The 21893-nt window shown below is 40.2% G+C and overlaps 1 protein-coding gene across 1 annotated transcript in view; it reads left to right on the top strand.

The window, feature by feature from the left end:
- Window positions 1–21893, top strand: part of CEP85L (centrosomal protein 85L) — a 127362-nt gene that overhangs the window by 37214 nt on the left and 68255 nt on the right. Inside the window, exon 3 of the mRNA XM_081312991.1 lies at window positions 20310–21085. Within this exon, the coding sequence (XP_081169117.1) occupies window positions 20310–21085 (776 nt within the window). The remainder of the gene's footprint in view (window positions 1–20309; window positions 21086–21893) is intronic.

Genomic DNA, 21893 nt, shown 5'->3' with positions numbered 1-21893 from the left:
GGTCTAGGCTTTTGTCTGGTATCACCTCTGAAGAGCTTGTGTTACCTACCTAGTTTCAATTTTACCAGCTTAATATTGATTTCTAAGTCAGACTCAGATTGCTTGTTTAAACATATAAATCCTTTAAAGCTTGGGTCCCAGCTACCTATGGGAAGATATTCCCCATTATGTCACCAATCTGAAAATCCATTCATCCTCCATGGATCTGTTGCAAGTGCTGCTTAGAAAGAGGGCCTAGCAACCTCTAGTGGCAGAACCTTCTTGCTTGTTAACTATAATTGTGATGTTCCTTAACCTTATGGAATGCAGACTTTACTGTCGGAGCTTGATTTTAAAGTCCCAAGGGAGAGAGTTTGAGTTTCATATAGGTTTAATTCTGTAGCTTCTGTATTTAGAAATTAAGTTGAGGACTGTGTGCAGAGTATAGCTTTGAAAAAATTAACAATGATCTGTAAGTGGGCATCTAAGAATTAATTGTAATATATTGCACCTATCTACTTGCTTTCTCCTTATTTTAGATGCAAAGATAGAGTTCTTGTTGTTCTACCATGTTACATTGCATGCAAAAGAAATGGGAGGAATCCTGCAGTTTTTTTTTGAAGATACTGTAATTCACAGGTGTCAAACTCGCCATGTCACGTGACGTGATGTATCGTGACTTTTTGCATTGTCGGCAATGGGGTGGGCGTGGTTTTGGTATGATGAAACCGGCCCGTGAGCCGGCAGCTTGACACCCTTGATGTAATTGGTTTAGATTCAGAATTGGGAAGAACAGAAGTTTTGAACTTAATCTCCCTTTGAATGTAGGCAGCCTTCGCCCTTCATTCTCCATCCACCTCAGATCCCTGTGAATACAGAAATATGGTCTACAAAGTTGGGGGACCCTCTGAAGAAGGAAAGGAAGGAATGCCATAGGCCAGGGGTGTCAAACTCAATTTCATTGAGGGCCGCATCAGCACTGCGGTTGCCCTCAGGGGGCTGCGTGAGAATGGCCAGGGTAGGCGTGGCCTACTGGGTGGGCGTGGCTAGAGTGCGTATGGCCTACTGGGTGGGCATGTCCAGCTCTACATTGTTCGCATCAAGGGTGCCTATGGGGGCCTGGGCAGGAGTGGGACAGATCTGAGGGTCTCCGGCAGAAGGAGGGTCTCTGGGCCAGAGCCAAGGCAGTGGGGGCCGTTCCCTCACTGTTTCCAGGATGGCTTCGCGGGCCACATGAAACCACTTTGCGGGCCGAATCCGGCCCCCGGGCCTTGTGTTTGACATGTCTGCCATAGGCTTAAAAGCAGTAGCAGAAACAACAACTAGAAAGCTAACCCCCCTTTTTCCATCAGAAAATCTTTGCTTGGATCCCCATTGCTTCTGTGAAAAGGGGGAGTCCTTCTTAGAGGTCCAGTCTTGTTCCAAACCATTGCTTCTTAGACATTTTGTGTCTATAAAAATGAAGGAAATTAGTTGGAGATTAATTGAAAATAAATATAATAAGGCGATCACTTTGTAAACCAGGAAAAGTAATTGTGGAAAACATTAGTTTCTCAAGGTAGCTGTTAGTTTCAGGGCTTCCCAAAGTAATTGTTGCAAGAACATAGGAACAGACTCTCTATTAAAAGCTAAGTTATCTTTAAAGGATTCATTTAACATAAATAATTAGTAATATTAATAATATGCATTTTGTGACATGTGCTCCAACTAAAAGGAAATATTCAAGTGATAGTAAGGTAATATTTAATGTTAGGAAGGAAGAGGAACGAAAAGAGTTGAAAATGTAGATATCTTTCAACATGGTGGAATTCCATGGAGAAAAGCAAAAAGCTTACATCCAGATTTTTCCCCCTTTCTAAGAAATGTACTTACTAGAGGAAGCAACTGTCTTGGCAGCATGTTGTATTGATTTTTAAGTTGGAGACTGAAAGTCTCTAAGAATCTGTAACAGTAGACTATAATTACTTGAAAAGTCAAATTGGCTGTAAATCAAAAATGGTTTTGTAGACCAACCTGCTCATTTTGTATTGAACTGGAGTTAAATATGCCTCTCATTTTTCTATTGGTTTTTTAACTATTGCTAAGCAATCACCATTAAAAGGAATTATATGAATATTAACATAATATTTTTCAATATAAAAAAGTGCTATTACATAGCTTTAATAGTTGACTAATGAGATATTGAAATATTGCGATTTTGAGAAGCATAGATATCAGAAATGTTATCTAACAACTATTTGTGTCTACTGAAAGTCTTTTATTTTTTATCTAAATTTAAAATATGGATATAAACATATTTGTTCTCCATATTTGTAAAACGTGTGTCAAGCACGTTTCCTCTTCCTCTCCTCATAAAAATAGCTCTGGGATCCAGGTCAAATTCAGGCATCATTAAGTTTCATGAGCCACTTAAGTGGAAAGATTGTTGGTTTAATTCTGTCACTGAAATTCATGTACCGTAATTCAAAATGCCTAATAAATTGGATTTATATTTTTGCACATAAGATTGATAATACAAAATTTTAATAAGTGTTCTGTAAATTACTTTACTATAAAAGACAAAAAAGAAGCAATAAACAATATCAAACTCTTAAAATAAAAGCTTGAAGTTTTTTTAGTAAAATGTTTGGCTATGAATCTCACTCATTGTACTTTAGGAGGCTCAATGCCACATGGGGAGAGGGAGTAGAATTACATTAAAACCTGAAAAAAATTGTAAGGTCACAGAAAGAGTAGAGGTTGCCTCTGAAACAATAATAATCAACCAACACAAGATAGAAGGCATACCATGCTACACTAATCAAATTATAGGAAGCAAAGTAATTCTTTCAGTATCATTCATTGTTTAAAAAGCAATGTGAATGCTGATTGTTTGTTGAGAAGCATATGGACAGAATAATGCCTGCATATTTGCTCTGTATTGTTCATTCTGTAAGAGAAATCTTGTAAAAATTAAAGCTGTGACTCCAAGGATTATGGTTCATGGGAAAGGGATTTTCCCTTTTGGCTTTCTCCCAGGATATACATTACTGTGAGTGGTCACAAAACTCTTCAACTGTCACTAGGCTTAATGTTTCAAGTTGGTTCTCTACCCGAGTTAATACCTGTCAGATATAAGGAGGATGAAGCAGGTGCTGGAATTGCCCACCCTATTGTATTCTTATATTTTTCACAGTCTGCTTTTAATTCTTTCTCTCAGTGTTTCAATTGTGCAATTTGGTTCTCCCCAACCTTATACTTAGAGAAAAAGAGCTGTGCTGTCCATATGGATAGTGATTAATATGATTTACAACTGGACATATTTAAATCTTAAGTGAAACAATCTGTATGTTTCAGAAATTCCACCAAAAATCCGAAATCATTGTCGGAGCTCAGAGGTACAATGTGGAATTTTAAACACCTGTATCAAGTTAGCAGATGGAATGCTTGAATGTTTGTTTATTGAATTTATTTGTTGCCAGGCAGCTTACAAAAAATCCCTACATTCAAACTACAGTTAGATATGATAAAACAAACAACAACAAAATTCATGGTAAGGTCTAAAACAAAACACCTAAAATGATATTAAAATGTCCAAGTACACCTAAGCAACCAATCAATATCACATACAAGCAGTCCTGCCAATTACTTTCATAACACGAGAATTCATTAATTGTATCATGTTAAATGAACTTGATCCCTCCTTGCTTTACCCAATGAATTTGTTAATCGAATGCACAGGTGGTTAAATGCACATGAGGCAGCTCAGGGTGGGGAACACCATGGGGGTGGGCTAGTGTTTCTAACTACCCAAGGCCTCCCCTTTGCACTGATACCAAGCTTTCCCCCCTACCACGGGGGCCTGTAGATTGAAAGATTTCAATTGAATCCAAAGCTGTGTATTTTTAATAAGATGTAGTTATCCTTTTATAAGTTTTGATATTTTTGTTACAAGTAGTCCTCGACTTACAGCCTTTCATTTAATGACTGTTCAGAGTCACTTATGACCAGTTCTCAAACTTCTGAATGTTGCAGCATCCCCATAGTCACATGATCCAACTTTGGGCCCTTTGCAACTGGGCATGTATTTATAAGGGTTGCAGCATTCCGGAGTCCTGGAATCAGCCTTTGCCACCTTTCTAGGGAGCTTCTGACAAGCAGAGTCAATTGGGGGAAGCCAGATTTGCTTTAACAACCGCATGATTCACTTAACAGCTGCATTGATTTGCTTAACAACCATGGGAAAAGGTCATAAAATGGGGCATGATGCAATAACAACTGCCTTGCTTAGCAACAGAATTTTTGAGCTCAGTTGTGGTCATAAGTCGAGGACTACCAGTAGTCTTAGTGCTTCAAAGGGGCTTGATTAAAGCAGTGTTTTTCAACCTTTTTTGGGCAAAGGCACACTTGTTTCATGAAAAAAATCACGAGGCACTCCACCGTTTTCCGCACCGTTGGACCTCCCCATGGTCGCTACACGAACGGTCGTAAGTCGAGGATGGCCTGTGTTCTCAAGGGGTTGGACTATATTTATTTATTTATTATTTATTATTTGCATTTATATGACTTCCAAGGTCCCTTCCAACTTCTTCTTCTTCTTCTTCTTCTTCTTCTTCTTCTTCTTCTTCTTCTTCTTCTTATTATTATTATTATTATTATTATTATTATTATTATTATTAATATTATTAATATTATTAATATTATTATTATTATTAGCGTTTTTATTTTATTTTATTTTGGGGCTTTTGTTTGTTTGTTTTTGCTGTGAAGGAAAAGGAAAGCTTGCATTTCTTTTTAATTTATCTTTCTGTATTTTCTTTTTTTCTCTTCTTTTCTTTCTTCCTTCCTTCCTTCCCTCTCTTCCCTCCCTCTCTTTTCTTTCTTTATCTTCCTTCCTTCCTTTCTCTCTCCCACTTTCTTTCCCTCCCTCTCTCAATTTCTTGCTTTCTACTTGTTGTGGAAATTGGAAGCTACTTGCATTTCTTTTTAATTTTTCTTTCTGCATTTTTCTCCTTCATTTATTTCTCTTTCTCTTTCTCTTTCTCTTTCTCTTTTTCTTTCTTTCTTTCTTTCTTTCTTTCTTTCTTTCTTTCTTTCTTTCTTTCTTTCTTTCTTTTTCTTTCTTTCTCTTTCTTTTCTCTTTCTTTCTTTCTTTCTTCCTTTCTTTCCTGCCTTTCTCTCTCCCACTTTCTTTCCCTCCCTCTCTCAATTTCTTGCTTTCTACTTGTTGTGGAAACTGGAAGCTACTTGCATTTCTTTTTAATTTTTCTTCCTGCTTTTTTTCCTTCCTTCCTTCCTTCCTCCCTTCCCCCCTCTCTCTCTTTCTTTTCTATTCTCCTTTTTTTCTTTCTCCCTCCCTTTTCCCCTTTCTCCTTTTTTCCCTTCCTTTTTTCTTTCTCACCTTTACCATCAAAAGCACTTCACTCCAGAGGGGGAGGGGAACCCCAAAGGTTTTTAATTGCTTTGGTCCAAAGGACATTTTATTATGCAACGTATCAAAAGGACAGGTTAAAAAAAAATCAGCCATGTAATTTTTCAGACGCAAGCGAAGCCTCCAAGAGCCAAGCGGTCAGATCCCTCTATTTCAGGCTGGGGTAAGGGGTCGCGGCGAGCAAAGAAAGCGGAGCCAGGCAGCCGACCAGGCGGGAGTCTCGCATCCTCAGCCGCGCGGGGAGTAAGGAGTAAGCGGCGCGTGCTGGGGAAGAAGAGCTTTTTCGAACGTTGCAGGCAACCAACCACACGACAGCTCAGGCGAGCCGGGCTAGCCGCCCGTCCGTCCTCTTCCGATAAGCGAGCCGGTCGCCTCTCCCCAGCTTCTCTCTCTTCAGCAAGAGACCCTCCGAAGCCAGAGAAGGGGGCGGAGCTATGCTGCCGTGGAGCCCTGGTGCCTAGAGAGGTCGAGCCCACTTCTTTTCCCGGGCTTTTGCTTCCAGCGAAGTAGGGCCGTCAGCTTAGCCAAGGCTCCGGTGCCCAGTGCTCCCCGCCAGAGAGTCTTGCAGCGCTGCTCCGCCCGCGACTGTTCCTCCTCCTCCTCCTCCTCCTCCTCCTCTCACCGCTGTCTCCTAGGTCAGTGTTTTTTCAATTTTTCCCACGGCACACCAGGCAACATCTCACTAGTGTGCCGCGGAACAGTGGTTGAAAAACACTGGATTAAAGCAATCACCCTTTAACAAGTAGGTAGAATATTAATGATTTTATATGTAAGTTACATACTTTATAGAGTTTAATCCTTTGAGGGGGGGAAAAACAGTTTATCCGGTACCTTATAGAACAAGTTCATTATGGAATTGAAAGCATGGCAAATTATCACTGATTGTCTCTGGATTAAATCCACTCTCTCACTGAACTATATATAAAAACAGATTTTTAATGTTTTAACATCATCTTTGTAGTAATCTAATATAGCTTAAATGGAACCTGGATTACTATAATACATTTATATAAAGGATTGGCAAAACTGCTATTGGTTTTTTCCTCTTCTGCGTTAGTATATATAAATGTTCAAACCTCCAGTGGTTATGTATTATATCTGTTTGTAAAATGAAAATAAACATGATGGTTACAGTATTTTGTAAAAATGCTGGCGGTTTGTTCCTTTGCTAAACTCCTCACCAGCATGTAGTTGAAAATCACTACAGCAGAGGTCTTCAACCTTGGCAACTTTAAGACTTGTGGACTTCAAGCTTTGCTGGCTGAGGAATTCTGGAAGTTGAAGTCCACAAGTCTTAAAGTTGCCAAGGTTGAGGACTGCTGCACTACAGTATAAATTGTTGCTCCTCATTTTCATTGGTCCAACTTGGAACTATAGGTAGACCTCAACTCTGAACCACAAGGCCAAGGCTAAAAGCAAGATGGTTGTTAAGTGAGTCATGCCTGACTTTTAAGACCTTTTTTTTGCCATGGTTGTTAAGCAAATCCCACTTCTCCCACTGAGTTGGCTTGTCAGAAGGTCACCAGTGATGATCACACGACCCCAGGATGCTGCAATTTTGTAAATGCACACTGGTTACTAAGCACCTGAATTTTGATCACACGACTGTGGGGATGCTTTAATTGTCATAAGTGCGATGACCAGTCCCAAGTCACTTTTTCAGTGGCATTGGACCATTGAATAGTCACTAAATAAATGATTGTAACTCTAGGTCTACCTACCTATAAAAGACGTCCTAGACTAAATCTGGATATTTTCACATGGTATATTTCCTTTGTTGTTTAAAGAGCACATGAGAATATTACTTTTATTTTGAAAAAAAGAGACTCAGTAACAGTTCATGTTCTTCCAATACATGTGTTAAAAATCAAGTTTTTAATTTATAGTCTCTGTATGTGTTGCAGTTACTTGCCAAAATTAAGCAATTCTAAGCATGTTTTCTTCAGTGACCCTAAGGATTAAGAAAATGTTATGACGCATTCTAATGGCATAGATATTTTGCTATGTTCTGCTGTTCTTCTATATCATCTGAAATATTTAGTGAGAAAAGAATCTTAACAGCTTATGGGTTCTTCTACTAATCTAGTTAACTTTTAATGAGTGTATGCGCCCAGTCTTAAATATTTTAATTGGTTTTAGCTTATCCAGGAGATTTATTTTGTTGTTGTGGTGCAAAAAGGTCATATACTTGAATGATGATAAAAATACTGTTTTCCCAAGCTTTTGAACATTTACCATTCTGTTGTGCAAGAGTATGTATGCAGGTACAATTGTTGAGTGTCACAGTTCAGCCTAGTGGCTTTGTTGGGGCTGGATTTGCTATTAGAGTGGGATGATACAAAAGACATTAGAAACTCCACTGCGCAAAATAGCTTCTTTTTAAGGATGAGGGGGAGGAGAATGAGTTTGAATAATTTAACAACACTAAATCATTCTAGTTTACTGAATTGGATATGGAGATTTTAAAGAATGGAGCACAAAGTTTATTACTGTATGCAAATATGATAATTTTTAATTAACATAAATGAAAGTTGCTTATTTTTTCAGTAGCATAAAATTTGCATGCTAAAATAATCTGTTGGGAAACTGCCAGCTAGATTGGAAGGATGGAGGAGCCAGCTTTTGTTGAATGCCATCGTTGCATATCCCCAAGTGGCATAAGCTTAACCTCCCCCCAAGATCCATGAAACCTTATTTGGTCATTCCCAGGGACAGGCAAGCAGTCTGGAGAGATTCTTGTAACATAGATAGTAGACAATAAAGTTCCTTACTTTAACTATTTACAAGTGGCTATGTTTGCTTGTGCCTGATACAGTGTCAGGCCCAAGCCCAGAGATGATCCAGCGAAATCCAATCGAGTCTAATCCTTTATTTGCTTAAGGACAGAATCTTGCCAAACGTAAGCTATAACCTTCTAACCTGCTAGATATATGAGGCATTATAGGGTGTGGCTACCCTGATCTTCTTCCCTCCTCCCTTCAGTTCAGAATTGTGCAGTCTATTAATCTGGTCTCTCTCTGGGAAAATTCTGTGTTGCCAAAACTCTCCTCTACCCTGCTTCTCTAGGTGCACATATCATCACAAATATCCCAAAGGTGCTTTTTCAAAAGGCAGGTGGACTTTATTTTTCTTTGAAGATGTTTCACTTCACTGAAGCTTCTTCAGTTCTGACTGAGTGGTAGAGAATAGAAGGCAGAGCACTTAGATGGGAAATCATCAGTAAAGTTTAGAGATTAGGAAGTTGAATAATGTTGAGTACTCTGCAGATTGTATAATCATTTCTTCAACCCCTTTATGCTCACAAAAATGTTGTTTAATGATTTAAACAACAAGGACCTTGCCACTTTAGGCAACAGATTAGTAGGTCTGTAATTTCTAGAGCCCTCCATATTCCCTAAATTTGCTGTCTTCTAGTCTTCTATGACATTCATCTGTTCTCCAGGATTCCAGTTAGTGGCTGTGTAACCACTTCCTCTAATTCTTTCAGAATTCTAAAGTATAATTCATTGGTCCTGGGGATTTCAGTTCCTTTAAATTAGCTAAGTATAGCCAGAATATAAACCATATTGCTGTATTACTTCAACAACCTTTAGTAATGACATAGCTGTCATAAGCTTGTAATATCATCAGCATATAGAAAAATACAATATTCATTATCAATCTCCATCCCACCTTTAATATTTGAATCCTATCTAATTGAATAAGCCATGGTTTGAAAATCAAATTGAAAATTAAAAGAAAGGTATATCCTTCTTGAATGCCTCAAAGTAATGCTGCATGATGAAAACATCAAGTTATGTTCCAGTGAACAGAAGATAACGGAAGCACATATGTTCTTAAAATAGATCTTATTCGGTCTAAATAATTTTAAATGCCCTTTTGCCATCTAATGAAATTAGAACTTAGAACAGTTGCTTCCAATTTATCTGTAGCTATGTCCAAATATTATCTGATGGAAACTGCAGTTGGAACAAGTCAAAATAGATGTGATATCTAGGTTTGTGAATTAAGCATGATTTCTACAGAAAATTTCCATGTGATCATTTATTGTATTTTGTGTACATAACCATATTTTGTTATTAGATTTGACTCTGCATTTTATATTGAAAAAAATATCCATTATCCTTGGTTTGAATTCTTTATATAGTTAAAATAGGTTTTTATTTTTTTTTGGTTTTATTTATTCAAAGTAGATACATTGAACACTCCTGTTAAAATGCCAGAGATAAATCACTTCAGAATTATTTTCACCTTTAATAGAACATGTACACTGTACAATTCAATTGAAAAACAAACTGAAATTCTTTAAGGGGAAAAATAAAGGGTTTGTAGACTTTTTATATCCACTGTAATACTTTTTTTCAGCCACATATCCAAAAGTAATTTACTGTAATATTTTATAAAATTCAGTAGGATGACAGTCTTACCCTCCAAAATTACATTTTAAAAGATATGATATACAAGAAAATGGGATTGAAGAGGCATCAGGTAATTCTTCCTGTTTTAAAAAAACAGCGGGGAGAACCCCTTCAGATTTGATAAGTAATAGATTTCCACTAGCTGACTATTATGGATGAACAAAGGACCTGTTTGTTTTTAAGTGGAGGCAGCAGGAATAATCCTGCTTGTTTTTTCTCCATTTTATTTATTTATTACATTTTTATGCTACCCATCCCATCCAGAAGGCGACTCTGGGCAGCTTACAAATGACAAAAAGGATAAATATAAAAACAATTAAAATAAAAAGTGTTACATAGGAACCAAGACCAAGGGGACAGAAGGCATGGGGATGAGATCTTTTTATCCTATCAACCATTTCTAGCAAGGAGCATCTCCATTAGAAATCTATTTGCTCTGCAGCTTGTTGAAAGCTATTACAAACAAATTCTTTTAATAGGCTGGCTTGGTATGAATAGGTAAGTGAAAATGTCCGATACAAATTATAACAGTAGCTTTTCTGAGTTTCTCTTTAATCCGTCGGGACTAATTAACGGCAATTTTCTTTCAGATAAATGGGGAAAATCTGCAATAATTCATGCCATTAATAAATTTGTAATTGTATTTTTTTCTGTAAGATCAGTACAAGTAGCAGAGTCAAAATAACTGTTTTAAAATAAAATATAGTACACTATGATAACAAAACAAGGGCAAATTCATTTTAAATCTTGTGGAGGAATATTGGCAGAGGGATGAGCAGTTAGCATCGAGTATGATTAAAAATAAAATCCTTTTGCTTAGCTTTGACCTTCATTTCAGGTGACCAGACATTTTTTTTATATATGGCCTTTTTACATTTACTTAAATTAGACGATGTAGTAAGTGGAAAAAAATCAAGGATAAAACTGAATGAACCTCTGTGCTTGCCAACCTGAATTCCACATTGCTGATGAGCCAGTCACAGGACCCAAGGTCTTGGATTAATTGTGATTTATAGCAAGAGAGAAGGTCAATGAAGACAGAATGAAAATGTGCCAGGAAACTTAACAGTAAGGTAGTTTCAGATTTGTATTGAGAGCATCTTACCTTGATTGAAAAAGTAGTACTCCAAGGTAGTTTTTCTTTTAGTTTGGAAATCAAAGCTGGAGGAAAAAACCCTTCCTGTATTGGTCATGGTAATTATAATCAGTTCTCTTTTGCCTAAGCTATGCTTGCTTAAATAGTTACTGTAGATATCTCACAGTGTAAAACATTATTACATTTTGCATTTAAAATAATTGTTACCAAAATCCAGTATTGTGGGGGTTGTTAGGATTTGGTTGTAGCTGAAACTGTATCTCCATCCATTGATATAGGCTGTGCTATAAAAAGGTTTATAGCTATATAGCAGAGTAAAAGAATATGTGTTTATATATAATAAACATTTGGTACTGCTGGTTATGAAATATATGGTTGGACTATAACAAGATGCAGTTCAGCGGTGAGAAAAGTCAGATCCTGCACTTAGGCAGGAAAAACTAAATGCATAGAATAGCCAATATCAGACTCAATAATAGTGACCGTGAGAAGGATCCTGGTGGTGTAGTGGACCACCACTTTAAGTATGAGTCAGCAGTGTGCTTCAGCAGTCAAAGAAGCCAATGCAGTCCTAGGCTGCCTCAATAGAGGGATAGCGTCAAGATCATGAGAAGTGAAAGTATTGCTCTATACTACACTCGTGAGAACACACTTGGAATACTGCATCCAGTTCTGGTCGCCAAAATACAGAGTGCAGAGAAGAGCAACAAAGATGATAAGGGGTCTGGAGGCTAAACCGTATGAGGTATGGCAAAAGGATTAGGGGTGATATGATAACAGTCTTCAGAACTTGAAGTGCTGTCATTGGAGAAGAGGGGATTGACCTCTTCTCCAAACCACCTAAGGGCAGGACAAGAAGTAATAGGTAGAAGCTCATTAAAGAGAGATCTAAACCAGATCTGAGGAGACATTTCCTGACAGTGAGAAAAATTACTCAGTGGAACAGCTTGCCTCTTGCTTGGATGCTCCATCCATGGAGGTCTTCAAGAAAAGACAGCCATTTGTCCTGGATTGAATAAAGTCTCCTGTATTGGGCAGGTGGTTGGACTAGAAGACCTCCCAAGTCCCTTTCAGTCCTTTGATTCTATTATTCAATGACCTTTAGAATCTTTGCTGGTCCCAAAATACATTGGTTTCTACCCCAATAAGTTTCTGATAAGTCTTATGTTGTACTTTTAGGCTTATAGGAATACAGAAAGCCCTTAACTTATGACTGATCATTTAGCAACCATTCGATGTTACAACAGATTCCCCCCCAGCTACATATGATTCATTTTTCAAGTTACAGTGTGTTCCCTTCCCACAGTCACATGACTGCATTTTTGATGCTTGGCAACTGCATTTACAGCCATTTGCAGTGTCCCATAGTCGCATCACTGTGATTTATGGGTTTTTTTCCTCTTTGTCTACAGTCCAGATTGTCTTTTTTTGTCACAACTGTTCTTTGTTGTTAAAACTGTGAAGATCACAAACACAGATTAGTTTTTCCCAGGTTTTGCCAAGTCTTATATTAAAGTCATAGCTGTCATAGTTTTCATCCACACTAGGTGTCAGCAACTATTTGCTTTTCAATTTCCAAATTGAATTATCTTTAAAATGAGAGTCTTAACCATTCAAACAAACTTAGATTTATCCAGATTTAAGTTTTAAATTTCAGGTTTTATATTTATTTCACTTCCATATATTTTGATCCTCCATAAAAAGATTAATTTGCTACTTCCGTTAGTAAAAGGGTGGGGCAGAAATCCCCCTCCTTCCCTTTCGGAGGTATTTTGCCTTCTTGGGGATCTTTTCCAGGAAATTAGATGTAGAATAGAAAAGAGAAGATCAAATTTCTTACGCAGTTTCAAGCACGCTGTTCACAATTGTGCTGGTTAGTGCTTTTGGACTTTGGTTGCTAGTAGCTTGAGCTGGTTGATGCAATACAGCCAGCCTTTCTCCTGTCAGGTTAGAAGACTTTCCCAAAGTCGAATAGAACAGCCGCCGCCATTCCAGAATCGCTGGAGCACCCTTCTTTTTTCATTGCCTCTCCAGGGCGACTTAGACCCATTTAGGGTTCTCAGGCAGGGCGAAATCAGCCGGGTGTGTGTGTGGAGAATCCGCAAGCCCGCAACCGGTCGCTACTGTGCAAAACTGGAAGTCCAAGCTTGTGTTTTCTATTTAACCTGATTAATTTGCAGTCATAGGCATTGCATCAATGTACATTCTACAGGCAGAAATAAAGCATTAGAAGATCTGCCTTCTAATATAGAAGGAACTATCTGTAAATGGGGTACCTCAAATAATACAGATGGTAACACTATATTTCTAGGATTGTTCTTGCAATGACTTTTATTAAATTTACAGCTGTAACAATAGTTATGATAATATGTGTGGTGTTCTTGGTGTATATTTTTTAAATACCATTTATCATTTATTTAGTTCTCTGGGGTAAGTCTTGAATTGGTTTATAATTGATATCCAGTGATGATAGCTATTGATTTTAAAGGTCAGTGGAGAAATCCATTGACCATATAAGCTTCTAATGGTTCTCCATTTTCATGTAATGGAAACAATGTATTTCTAGTCCTAGAGGGCTGTAGTGTTGGGCTTCTTGATGACATCTGGCTTCTTCTCTGTTGAAAACTGAATGGTGAATTTGATGGGGCTGTGACCTGATTTGGTAAGGCAGCTTTTATGCAAATAGCCAGTTTAACCGATTAAGTAGGTTGCTAGCAAACTACATCTATCTTGGCTTTGTATTTGCAGTACTATGGCAACTTCTGTTGTGTTAGTCTCTCTTTTTTAGCCAGGAACACAGCAAAGCAGTTGCATCTTAATGCAATTGAACCTATTGTTGGCTTGTTCAGTGAAAAAAGAGACCTCCTTACATTTTTCAGTATAGCTCTACAGTAGAACATTAAGATATTGTGTGTGGTTGGTGGTTAGAAAAATGCAATATTATGCTTTTGGGTGCAGACTGTAATGCTATGAAAGAAGAAGAAAGGATTGGCCTGAATAACTTGTTTTGTAAGCCACCCCCCACTATGCTGCCTTGTAACCTCATGAAAAAGAAAAAAAATGTAACACTTTATAGTGGCATTTCTTTTGCTTACTTTGTTCCCAAGAAATTACTCTACAGTGAAATAAAATTCTGTAACTAACATTTATTTTAAATAAAAAAAACCGCAGAGGTATCATTAAGTCATGTTGTTGATACACAACTCCTTGAATAGAAACACTTTTAGCACCTTTTTTTGTTATTGATGGTGAAAACACCCATTGTGCACATTCATTTAACTGTGGATTAAAAATGGTAACTGAACACCTGAACTATGCAAATGACTTGACAAAATTATATGTGTTCCAGTGATTATCATATGATTCCTGGTTGGAAATTATTGTCTCTGTTTAATTAGATTAACTGTTTTTTTCACTCTACTTCCACTCTACTTGGAACCAGCAATCAATACAGACTTCAAAATATGAGACTTTGGAAGAGCTGAATGCTGTGCAGAACCCATCAGAATGCAAGCTGCCTTTTCATTGAGTCTCAGTTAAAGAAGAAAAATTTAAGGCGGGGGGGGGGGAGTTACTTGGTATTCAGAGTAAACCTACCGTGACTATTCCTCTAACACAGACATGTCAAACTCGTGATGTCATGTGATGTCACGCGACGTATCAGAGCTTTTTCTCCATTGCCGGCAATGGGGTGGGTGCGGTTTCCTGGTGACGTGTCTGGCCTGCGGATTGGCAGTTTGGCACCCCTGCTCTAACAATATCCACAGGAAACTGAATACAGTTGCTATTAAGCATTGGTAAAAACCTTGAGCTTGATTCCTAGTAGCTTCACAAGTCTATGTAGTTTTCTTCATGGTAATACAGAAATACAGTACCGCATTTTCCGGCGTATAAGACGACTTTTGAACCCCTGAAAATCTTCTCAAAAGTTGGGGGGTCGTCTTATACGCCGGGTCGTCTTATACGCCGAAAAAAAAACACACAAATCAGTCGAGCGTACTTTCTTGCAAAGCCGGCGCGGCTCCGGGACCCGGCTGGGTGGGAGCGTCGGGCGGCTCTCCCCACGCGAAGCTTTGCAGGTAACTCGCGGGCTAGGGAGCGGCGCCCTCTGCACGCCCGCGGACCCGGAGCCACGGTGGAGAGGCGCTTTTTCCCTTTCCCTTCATGGGGGGGTGGTGTGCGCCTCTCCAGGGACTGCTGGGTGGGCCGCGTGAAGCCGAGCGGCGCTTCCCGCGTGAGTGGCTCGGCAGAGGCGCTGGGAGAGGCCGGGGAGCGAGGCAGGCTGGCGGACAAAGGCGAGAGGGGCGTGCCTGTGCTGAAGGTTCTCCCGGAGCCTGGCCTGGGGCGGGGGCTAGGGAGCGGCGCCCTCTGCACGCCCGCGGACCCGGAGCCGCGGTGGAGAGGCGCTTTTTCCCTTTCCCTTCATGGGGGGGGTGGTGTGCGCCTCTCCAGGGACTGCTGGGTGGGCCGCGTGAAGCCGAGCGGCGCTTCCCGCGCGAGTGGCTCAGCAGAGGCGCTGGGAGAGGCCAGGGAGCGAGGCGGGCTGGCGGACAAAGGCGAGAGGGGCGTGCCTGTGCTGAAGGTTCTCCCGGAGCCTGGCCTGGGGCGGGGGCTAGGGAGCGGCGCCCTCTGCACGCCCGCGGACCCGGAGCCGCGGCGGAGAGGCGCTTTTTCCCTTTCCCTTCATGGGGGGGTGGTGTGCCTCTAAAATTTAGGAAAGAGTGGGGAGAAAGAGCTGTGCCCATCTCCCCAGAACCATCTCCCCAGATGGATCAAAGAAGTCCATTGTGGGGGCAGGGGGGGGGTTGAATGTGAGTAGAATTCTAACATTCCTACAGCAGTTACAAGCACCCAAAGGAGGAATTCAACAACGATTATAGAGATCTCTCCAAGAGGGAAGAGAGCAACATTAACCCCTCCCTCCCTCTCTCCTCGGACGCGCGACTACTCTTCCCCCGCTAGCAAAGAAAGCGCTCCTGCTCAAGTAAGCCCGCTGGCAGTTGGAAAGGGAAGAGTCAGAGGGGCGTCGAAGGCAAATGCGCGTGCAGGCTCTGATTGGTGACTTCTCGCGCAGGCGCCCGAAGGCCGGAGCCAAGTAGGCCGCGGGGCTTTTTGTCAAGGAAACGCCTCTGTTTACAGTTGTTGCGTCCTTCTCTGCTTCCACCGCAACCGCCTTCTTTTCTCTCCCCTTAGAAGACTTGCACGTTTTCGCTGTCCACGTCTAGTTCCAGGCAGGCGAAGAGTCATGCCTGTACGCTGGAAGGTGAGAGGGCACTGCCGTCGTGTCCTCGGCGAGAGGCTCTCCCCTCTTTTCCTAAGAAGCTTTAAGCTCTAGACAAACGCTCGGCTTCCGTTTTTTATCTCTCCTCTCCTCTCCTTCCCCCGTGCATACTTGGTATTGGCCGTTGTATTATGGTCATTTCAAGAGAAACGCCCATTGTTGCCGCTTCGGGGGTTTGTTCTGTCTTCATCAGGAAATAATTCGGGTCGGCAGCTGCTGGTTGTCTCGCAAACCCTCGCAGGACTTCCCTGCCGGCTCCCGTCCGACGCTTTTCCCTCTTGAGGCAGCATCCCCGAGGACTCCTTAGGAGCCAGGGAGCGATGCTGCCTCAGAGGGAAGGGCGTTTGGCGGGAGCCGGCAGGGCAGTCCTGCACACGCGCGCACTCCCCAGCTGCTAAGGAGCAGCCGGGGAGTGCGCGCGTGCGCAGGACTGCCCTGCCGGCTCCCGCCAGCCTGCCCTGCGATTTTCCGGCGTATAAGACGAAAAGTCTTTAAAATCACCTCAAAAGTTGGGGGGTCGTCTTATACGCCGGAAAATACGGTAGTCTGCCACTGCCATGTTCTAAGTTATTTTTGTTGTCTTCCATATGTAGTGTACAACTCTTGTATTCCTTGATGATGTCCTGCCCTTGTCTTTCTGAGTCCAGACAAACTCATGCCAAATTCTACCCATCTGTTTATTTCCACTTAATCCTATTACACAGTTACCTAAGTATATTCCCCAGTGAGTTTATAGCTGATTAAATATACATATATTGGTCAGTTAATCTTCTGTTCTATGTAATGCAACTGGGATGTGAAAGATGTTTCTAATATATTATTCAAATTTAAAATGCTCAGATTAGATGAGCAGGAATATTAAATAGTGCCTCTTCTTCCAGTAAGTGGTATTTTAAATTAATCCTCACTTAATAACCATTTGTTCAGCGACTTTCAAAGTTACGACGACGCTGACCAAATGGTACTTATGGCGGATCCCCAAAGTTGCAGGCATTGCGGTGTCCCCACAGTTACCTGATAAAAATCTGGGTGCTTAGAACCTGCCTACATTTACAAATGCCAGGTAAACTTCAAATTCCACTACTCACCTATCCCTCCCCCATCTCTGCCCTTTTGGCCATCCAACACTCTGCTGCTCCCTATCGTTGCTGTTCCCCATTGCCCCCAGCCAACCATGGCCACCATCTTTCTCCCATTGCTGAAGAAGCACACCCAGTTGCTGACCCTTCACAAGGCCTCTCTGATCACAAATCTGGCTTCCTTTCCAGATGCCAACATACAAAGTCAATGGAGAAGCTGGCGGTAAGTCACAGCCACATGAGGCCCTTGCTTAATGACCCATTACATCTTGCCAGGGTTAGGGCCTCTTCTGAGTTCCATTAGTGTTATTTGGCTTAAATAACTACCGGCCCCTAGAGTTGGAAACGATTAGTATGCATGTGTGGTGGAACCTTTACCTTAACTACCAGGCTTGAAAGAAGATGAGCCCAAGAGTCAGTCTTTTGGAATGATTGGTCTTCAAACTCTGTGTGTGCTGTTTCAGAGAAGATTTACTTTCCTACCCTAAGAAGAAACACCACCATCAGTTAAAATCAGAGGTGTCAGGCCCATATGGGAAAGATTGCATATCCAAATATGAGTAAATTTTCATTGTTGCCAGCCTCACCCATTGTTTATATCCAGGTGCTTCAGAATGGTTAACATTTAGTGTAACATTTAAGTTTGTATACACTACTTGAATTAGATTCAAGTATTTGATAATTAACGATGTCTTTGGCTACATTGATTAATAGATATATATCCATGAAATGCAATATGAGAAGTATCATATATAATGGAATTCAAGCCTGATCTTTGGGGGATCCCTACCTATCACATCTCTGTGTCTTCCAGGGATTTCTGTGGCTGATTCTTTACCCAAAGAGTTGAATACCATTAAATAGATTTATGTACAGTACTTATTTCTTGAATTCTGCAAACAGTTAAAGTTGTAGAGAAATTGCAGTTAACATGAAAGTTTCAGTTGTTTCTCTATTTCAGAAAACCAGAAATGTGATGATAAGAATAAATGATACAACTTTTAAAAAGCCTGCTGTGTAACAGCAACGTGAGGAGTATCAGCAGCGTGGAGGGGGGGGGGAGGTTGAGCTGTGTAACGTAGGAGGTTCTAATACCAGGATTAGCTGTTTATTTTTGCATCTCTGCAGACTTTGATGCAAAGCAGCAGTTGCTTGTCATGGGAGAGCTGCCTCTGCCTCACCTATGTTAATTTTAACTTGCCTATTTGTCTAGGAACATTGGCACATTGGGATTTTCTGTAAACCTTCTGATATTTCAGATTGAGAATGGAGCCAGAATGAGGGAACTGAGACAGGTGTCATACCATTGCAACATTCTGTGTTTTTCCAGGTATGGCCTTTGATTTGGCCTCCTGTTTTATGAACGCAGTAGAAACTTTTCACATTCTCCTTTCTTCTGCAGCCTCCTCTTTACATCTCCATCGGGTAGGAGATATAGGAGTATAGCCAGCCGCACCAACAGGCTGAAGAACAGCTTTTATCCCTGGGCTGTTAGGCTTTTGAACGGGATATAATTTTATAAACTTTATGCATGATTGACTTGCAAGGCCGGTGTGTTGTGCAATTAGCTCACATGGTGTAATGAGATGGAGGGTTTGTGTCACTGTAAGTTGAGGGTGGGGGCACGAAGGGAGGCTCAGCCAATCTCAATGTATACATGGTTGTACTTTGACAATAAAGGTTCATTCATAATAGAGGCCTCTTTCTGAGAGTTGGGAAAATTCGTATCATATTGTAGGGATTGTTGCAAAAAAAGGGGACATGCCAAACCTTGGAAGCTTCCTTACCTTTTTGGCTCCAGTTTATTGCGCATCTGTATTGTCTGTCTGAACGTTTCTTATAATGATATTAGCCTTTAATTTTTGAATATCATACGTAAAAAGAGGAACAATAGCATTTACATGTCACCTAATGTTTAGGTTCTACTTACCAAGTGCAACTTCTGTTTTAGGTACTTAAAATTATTTTTAGAAGTTATTACTAAAAAGCAACAGTGGTTTTTTAAAAGTTTTCTAGTTTCTCATTATCAAATTTCATAAACCAACCAATCAACAAAATAATTGATGTAGTTTTTATTTCCTGGCGTGTTATTGACCTCCATAGTTTGGTGTATATAATTGCTTTTCTTTTCCACATCTCTGCTGCAAATTCTGTTAGGCCTTAATCTTGTATTTATCTGTCAGCTGTAAGACCTGCTAAATAAATGGATTTCTTATAAGGAATTATGAATACACTTTATAATTGTGTAAATTGTACGCAGTAAGTCTTAAACTTTCTGCATTTGTACTTGCTTTTAAAGAAAAAAAAACCCAAAACCATTCTCCAAAAATTGAATAACAAGAAGTAAAAGGATTAATTCAATAAAAAAATAACAGTTCTCATAGGCCATGTTCATACAAAACGAACAATATACAGAATCTATTTGCTTTAGTTCAGCTCTTTTTGCAAAGAGAATCACATAACTGCATCCAGGTATTATTATTAAAAACTTAGCTGTGTGTGTGTGTGTATCTGCATGCAATTATTTTCTTAGCAAGTCAAATTATTTGTTAATTACAAAATTCTAGTCTGAGAATGGCTTGTTAGAGGAGAAAAGCTTTCTTGGTAAACATTCGATTACTATAACTCTCTGTAGGAGGAACCCGTTCAGAGTTCATATACAACAGTGTATTTCAGCATGGTTGCTTACTAGTGATAGGGTAGAATTCATAGCAGTTATTGCCAAATGTCCATATATATCTTTGTAGAAAAAAGTCTTAAACATATAGTCTTAAAAGTCATGGTGATATCAGAATTATGTTCCATGATGCAAATGATTTGAATAAAATGCTTGCCTAATTTTATATTATGATGCAAAAGAACTTTAATAGATCATTTGAGTCATTTGTGCCATGATACCATGCAACGTCTCTTGCCACTACATCTGTCGATGTTCACGGATATATTAAATGTATATTTTAAATAAATTAAACTAATTTCTTTGTGTTATTCCCATTAACACTGGCTATTTCACAAGAACTCACGTGATGAAAATCTTTCTTCCCAGATCATTCCACATCAAGTGGTACTTCCACGTTTAAGCCCAGCCGCTCGTTGGTCTCAATTCCCACTGCCCATGTAATGCCATCTCATATCAACACTTCGCTTTCAAAACATAGGGATCCTCTCAAGTCCAACTCTACAAAGTGGAGCACAAGCCTTTTGAGATCTGCTCAAAGCAGGCATCAGGGCATGTTGGACAGCTCTCTTGATATGAAAGATTTGAGGCCTGTAAGGAAGTGGTCATCGTTGTCTAAACTCAGCACACCTCTTAGTTGTAACCAGGATGGGGATGTTTATTCAGCAGAATGCAGGACCAACTTGGATACAAATGGAAGAGACAAGACTGTTTCACCACAATTAAGAAAAAGTGGGTCAAATTGCTTGTACAATAGTATGGAACTATTAAAGTCTGAGGACAGAGAAAATGGGAAGAAAAAGGATTCTACTTTGAACTGCAAATACAAATTTGAAAGTTGCAGCAAAGACAGTTGGGGGCTTCCTGATGCCTCAAACAGGAGACATGCCTTAGATATGACCTACAGTGCCTTACCTGAAAGCAAGCCTGCTTCATTAAACTCTGAAGCTTTTCATCAAGAATATATAACTTTGGAACCACAGGCTGCAGTTTCCATTCAATCTTCTGAGAGGACTCAGAGGTGGCTTACAGAACAATTTCGTACAAATCCTCCAGAATCCAGGCCTTCTGAGGAGTCATACAGCTTATCTCCTTGGCAGTTACAGCAACTTGAAGGACTTAGAACAGGAAGTGAACATCTGCAGGTAAGAATCAAACTTCAGTGTTTGCTGCCACCAAGTGGATAATGAGAAAAATAATATCAGACGTCTTTCTGTTCAATGAATAAGCTTGTATCTACTCTTCTGTTTTTATTATAAATGCTTTCATTGAAACCAAATGAGATAGCAGTTGTTATAAAATGGTGCTAACATATTTCACTTAATTTGTCTCAGATTTTTCTTTCTTTCTCCAAATGTAAATATTGGAAGGTGCATTAAATATGAATATGTAGCTTGAGCAGGCATCCACAGAGAGACAGTGGTAACACATGCATTATGCTATTATCACATCAATGCTGCAACTTACATACTTGTGTCAGTTATCACACAAATATAGTCATATTAAGCTCTTGGCAGCCTAATTCAACCCAAAGCATTTCCTTGTAACAAAATTTATTTGAAAAGAAATGGAATAAAGTTGCAGAAACCTGAGCAACTGGACTGCTTTTCCTTTAAAAGGTAAAGGTAAAGGTTCCCCCGCACATGCGTGCTAGTCGTTTCCGGCTCTAGGGGCCGGTGCTCATCTCCGTTTCAAAGCCGAAGAGCCAGCGCTTGTCCAAGGATGTCTCCGTGGTCATGTGGCCAGCATGACTAGACGCCAAAGGCGCACGGAACGCTGTTACCTTCCCACCGTAGTGGTCCCTATTTTTCTACTTGCATTTTTACGTGCTTTCGAACTGCTAGGTTGGCAGAAGCTGGGACGAGTAACAGGCGCTCACTCTGTTACGCGGCACTCGGGATTCGACCCGCCAAACTGCCGACCTTCTGATCGACAAGCTCAGCGTCCTAACCC

The sequence above is a fragment of the Vipera berus genome, assembly GCF_964194415.1.
Source record: "Vipera berus genome assembly, chromosome: 1".
NCBI classification, from domain to species: domain Eukaryota; kingdom Metazoa; phylum Chordata; class Lepidosauria; order Squamata; family Viperidae; genus Vipera; species Vipera berus.
This window is presented reverse-complemented; position numbering and strand designations above follow the sequence as displayed.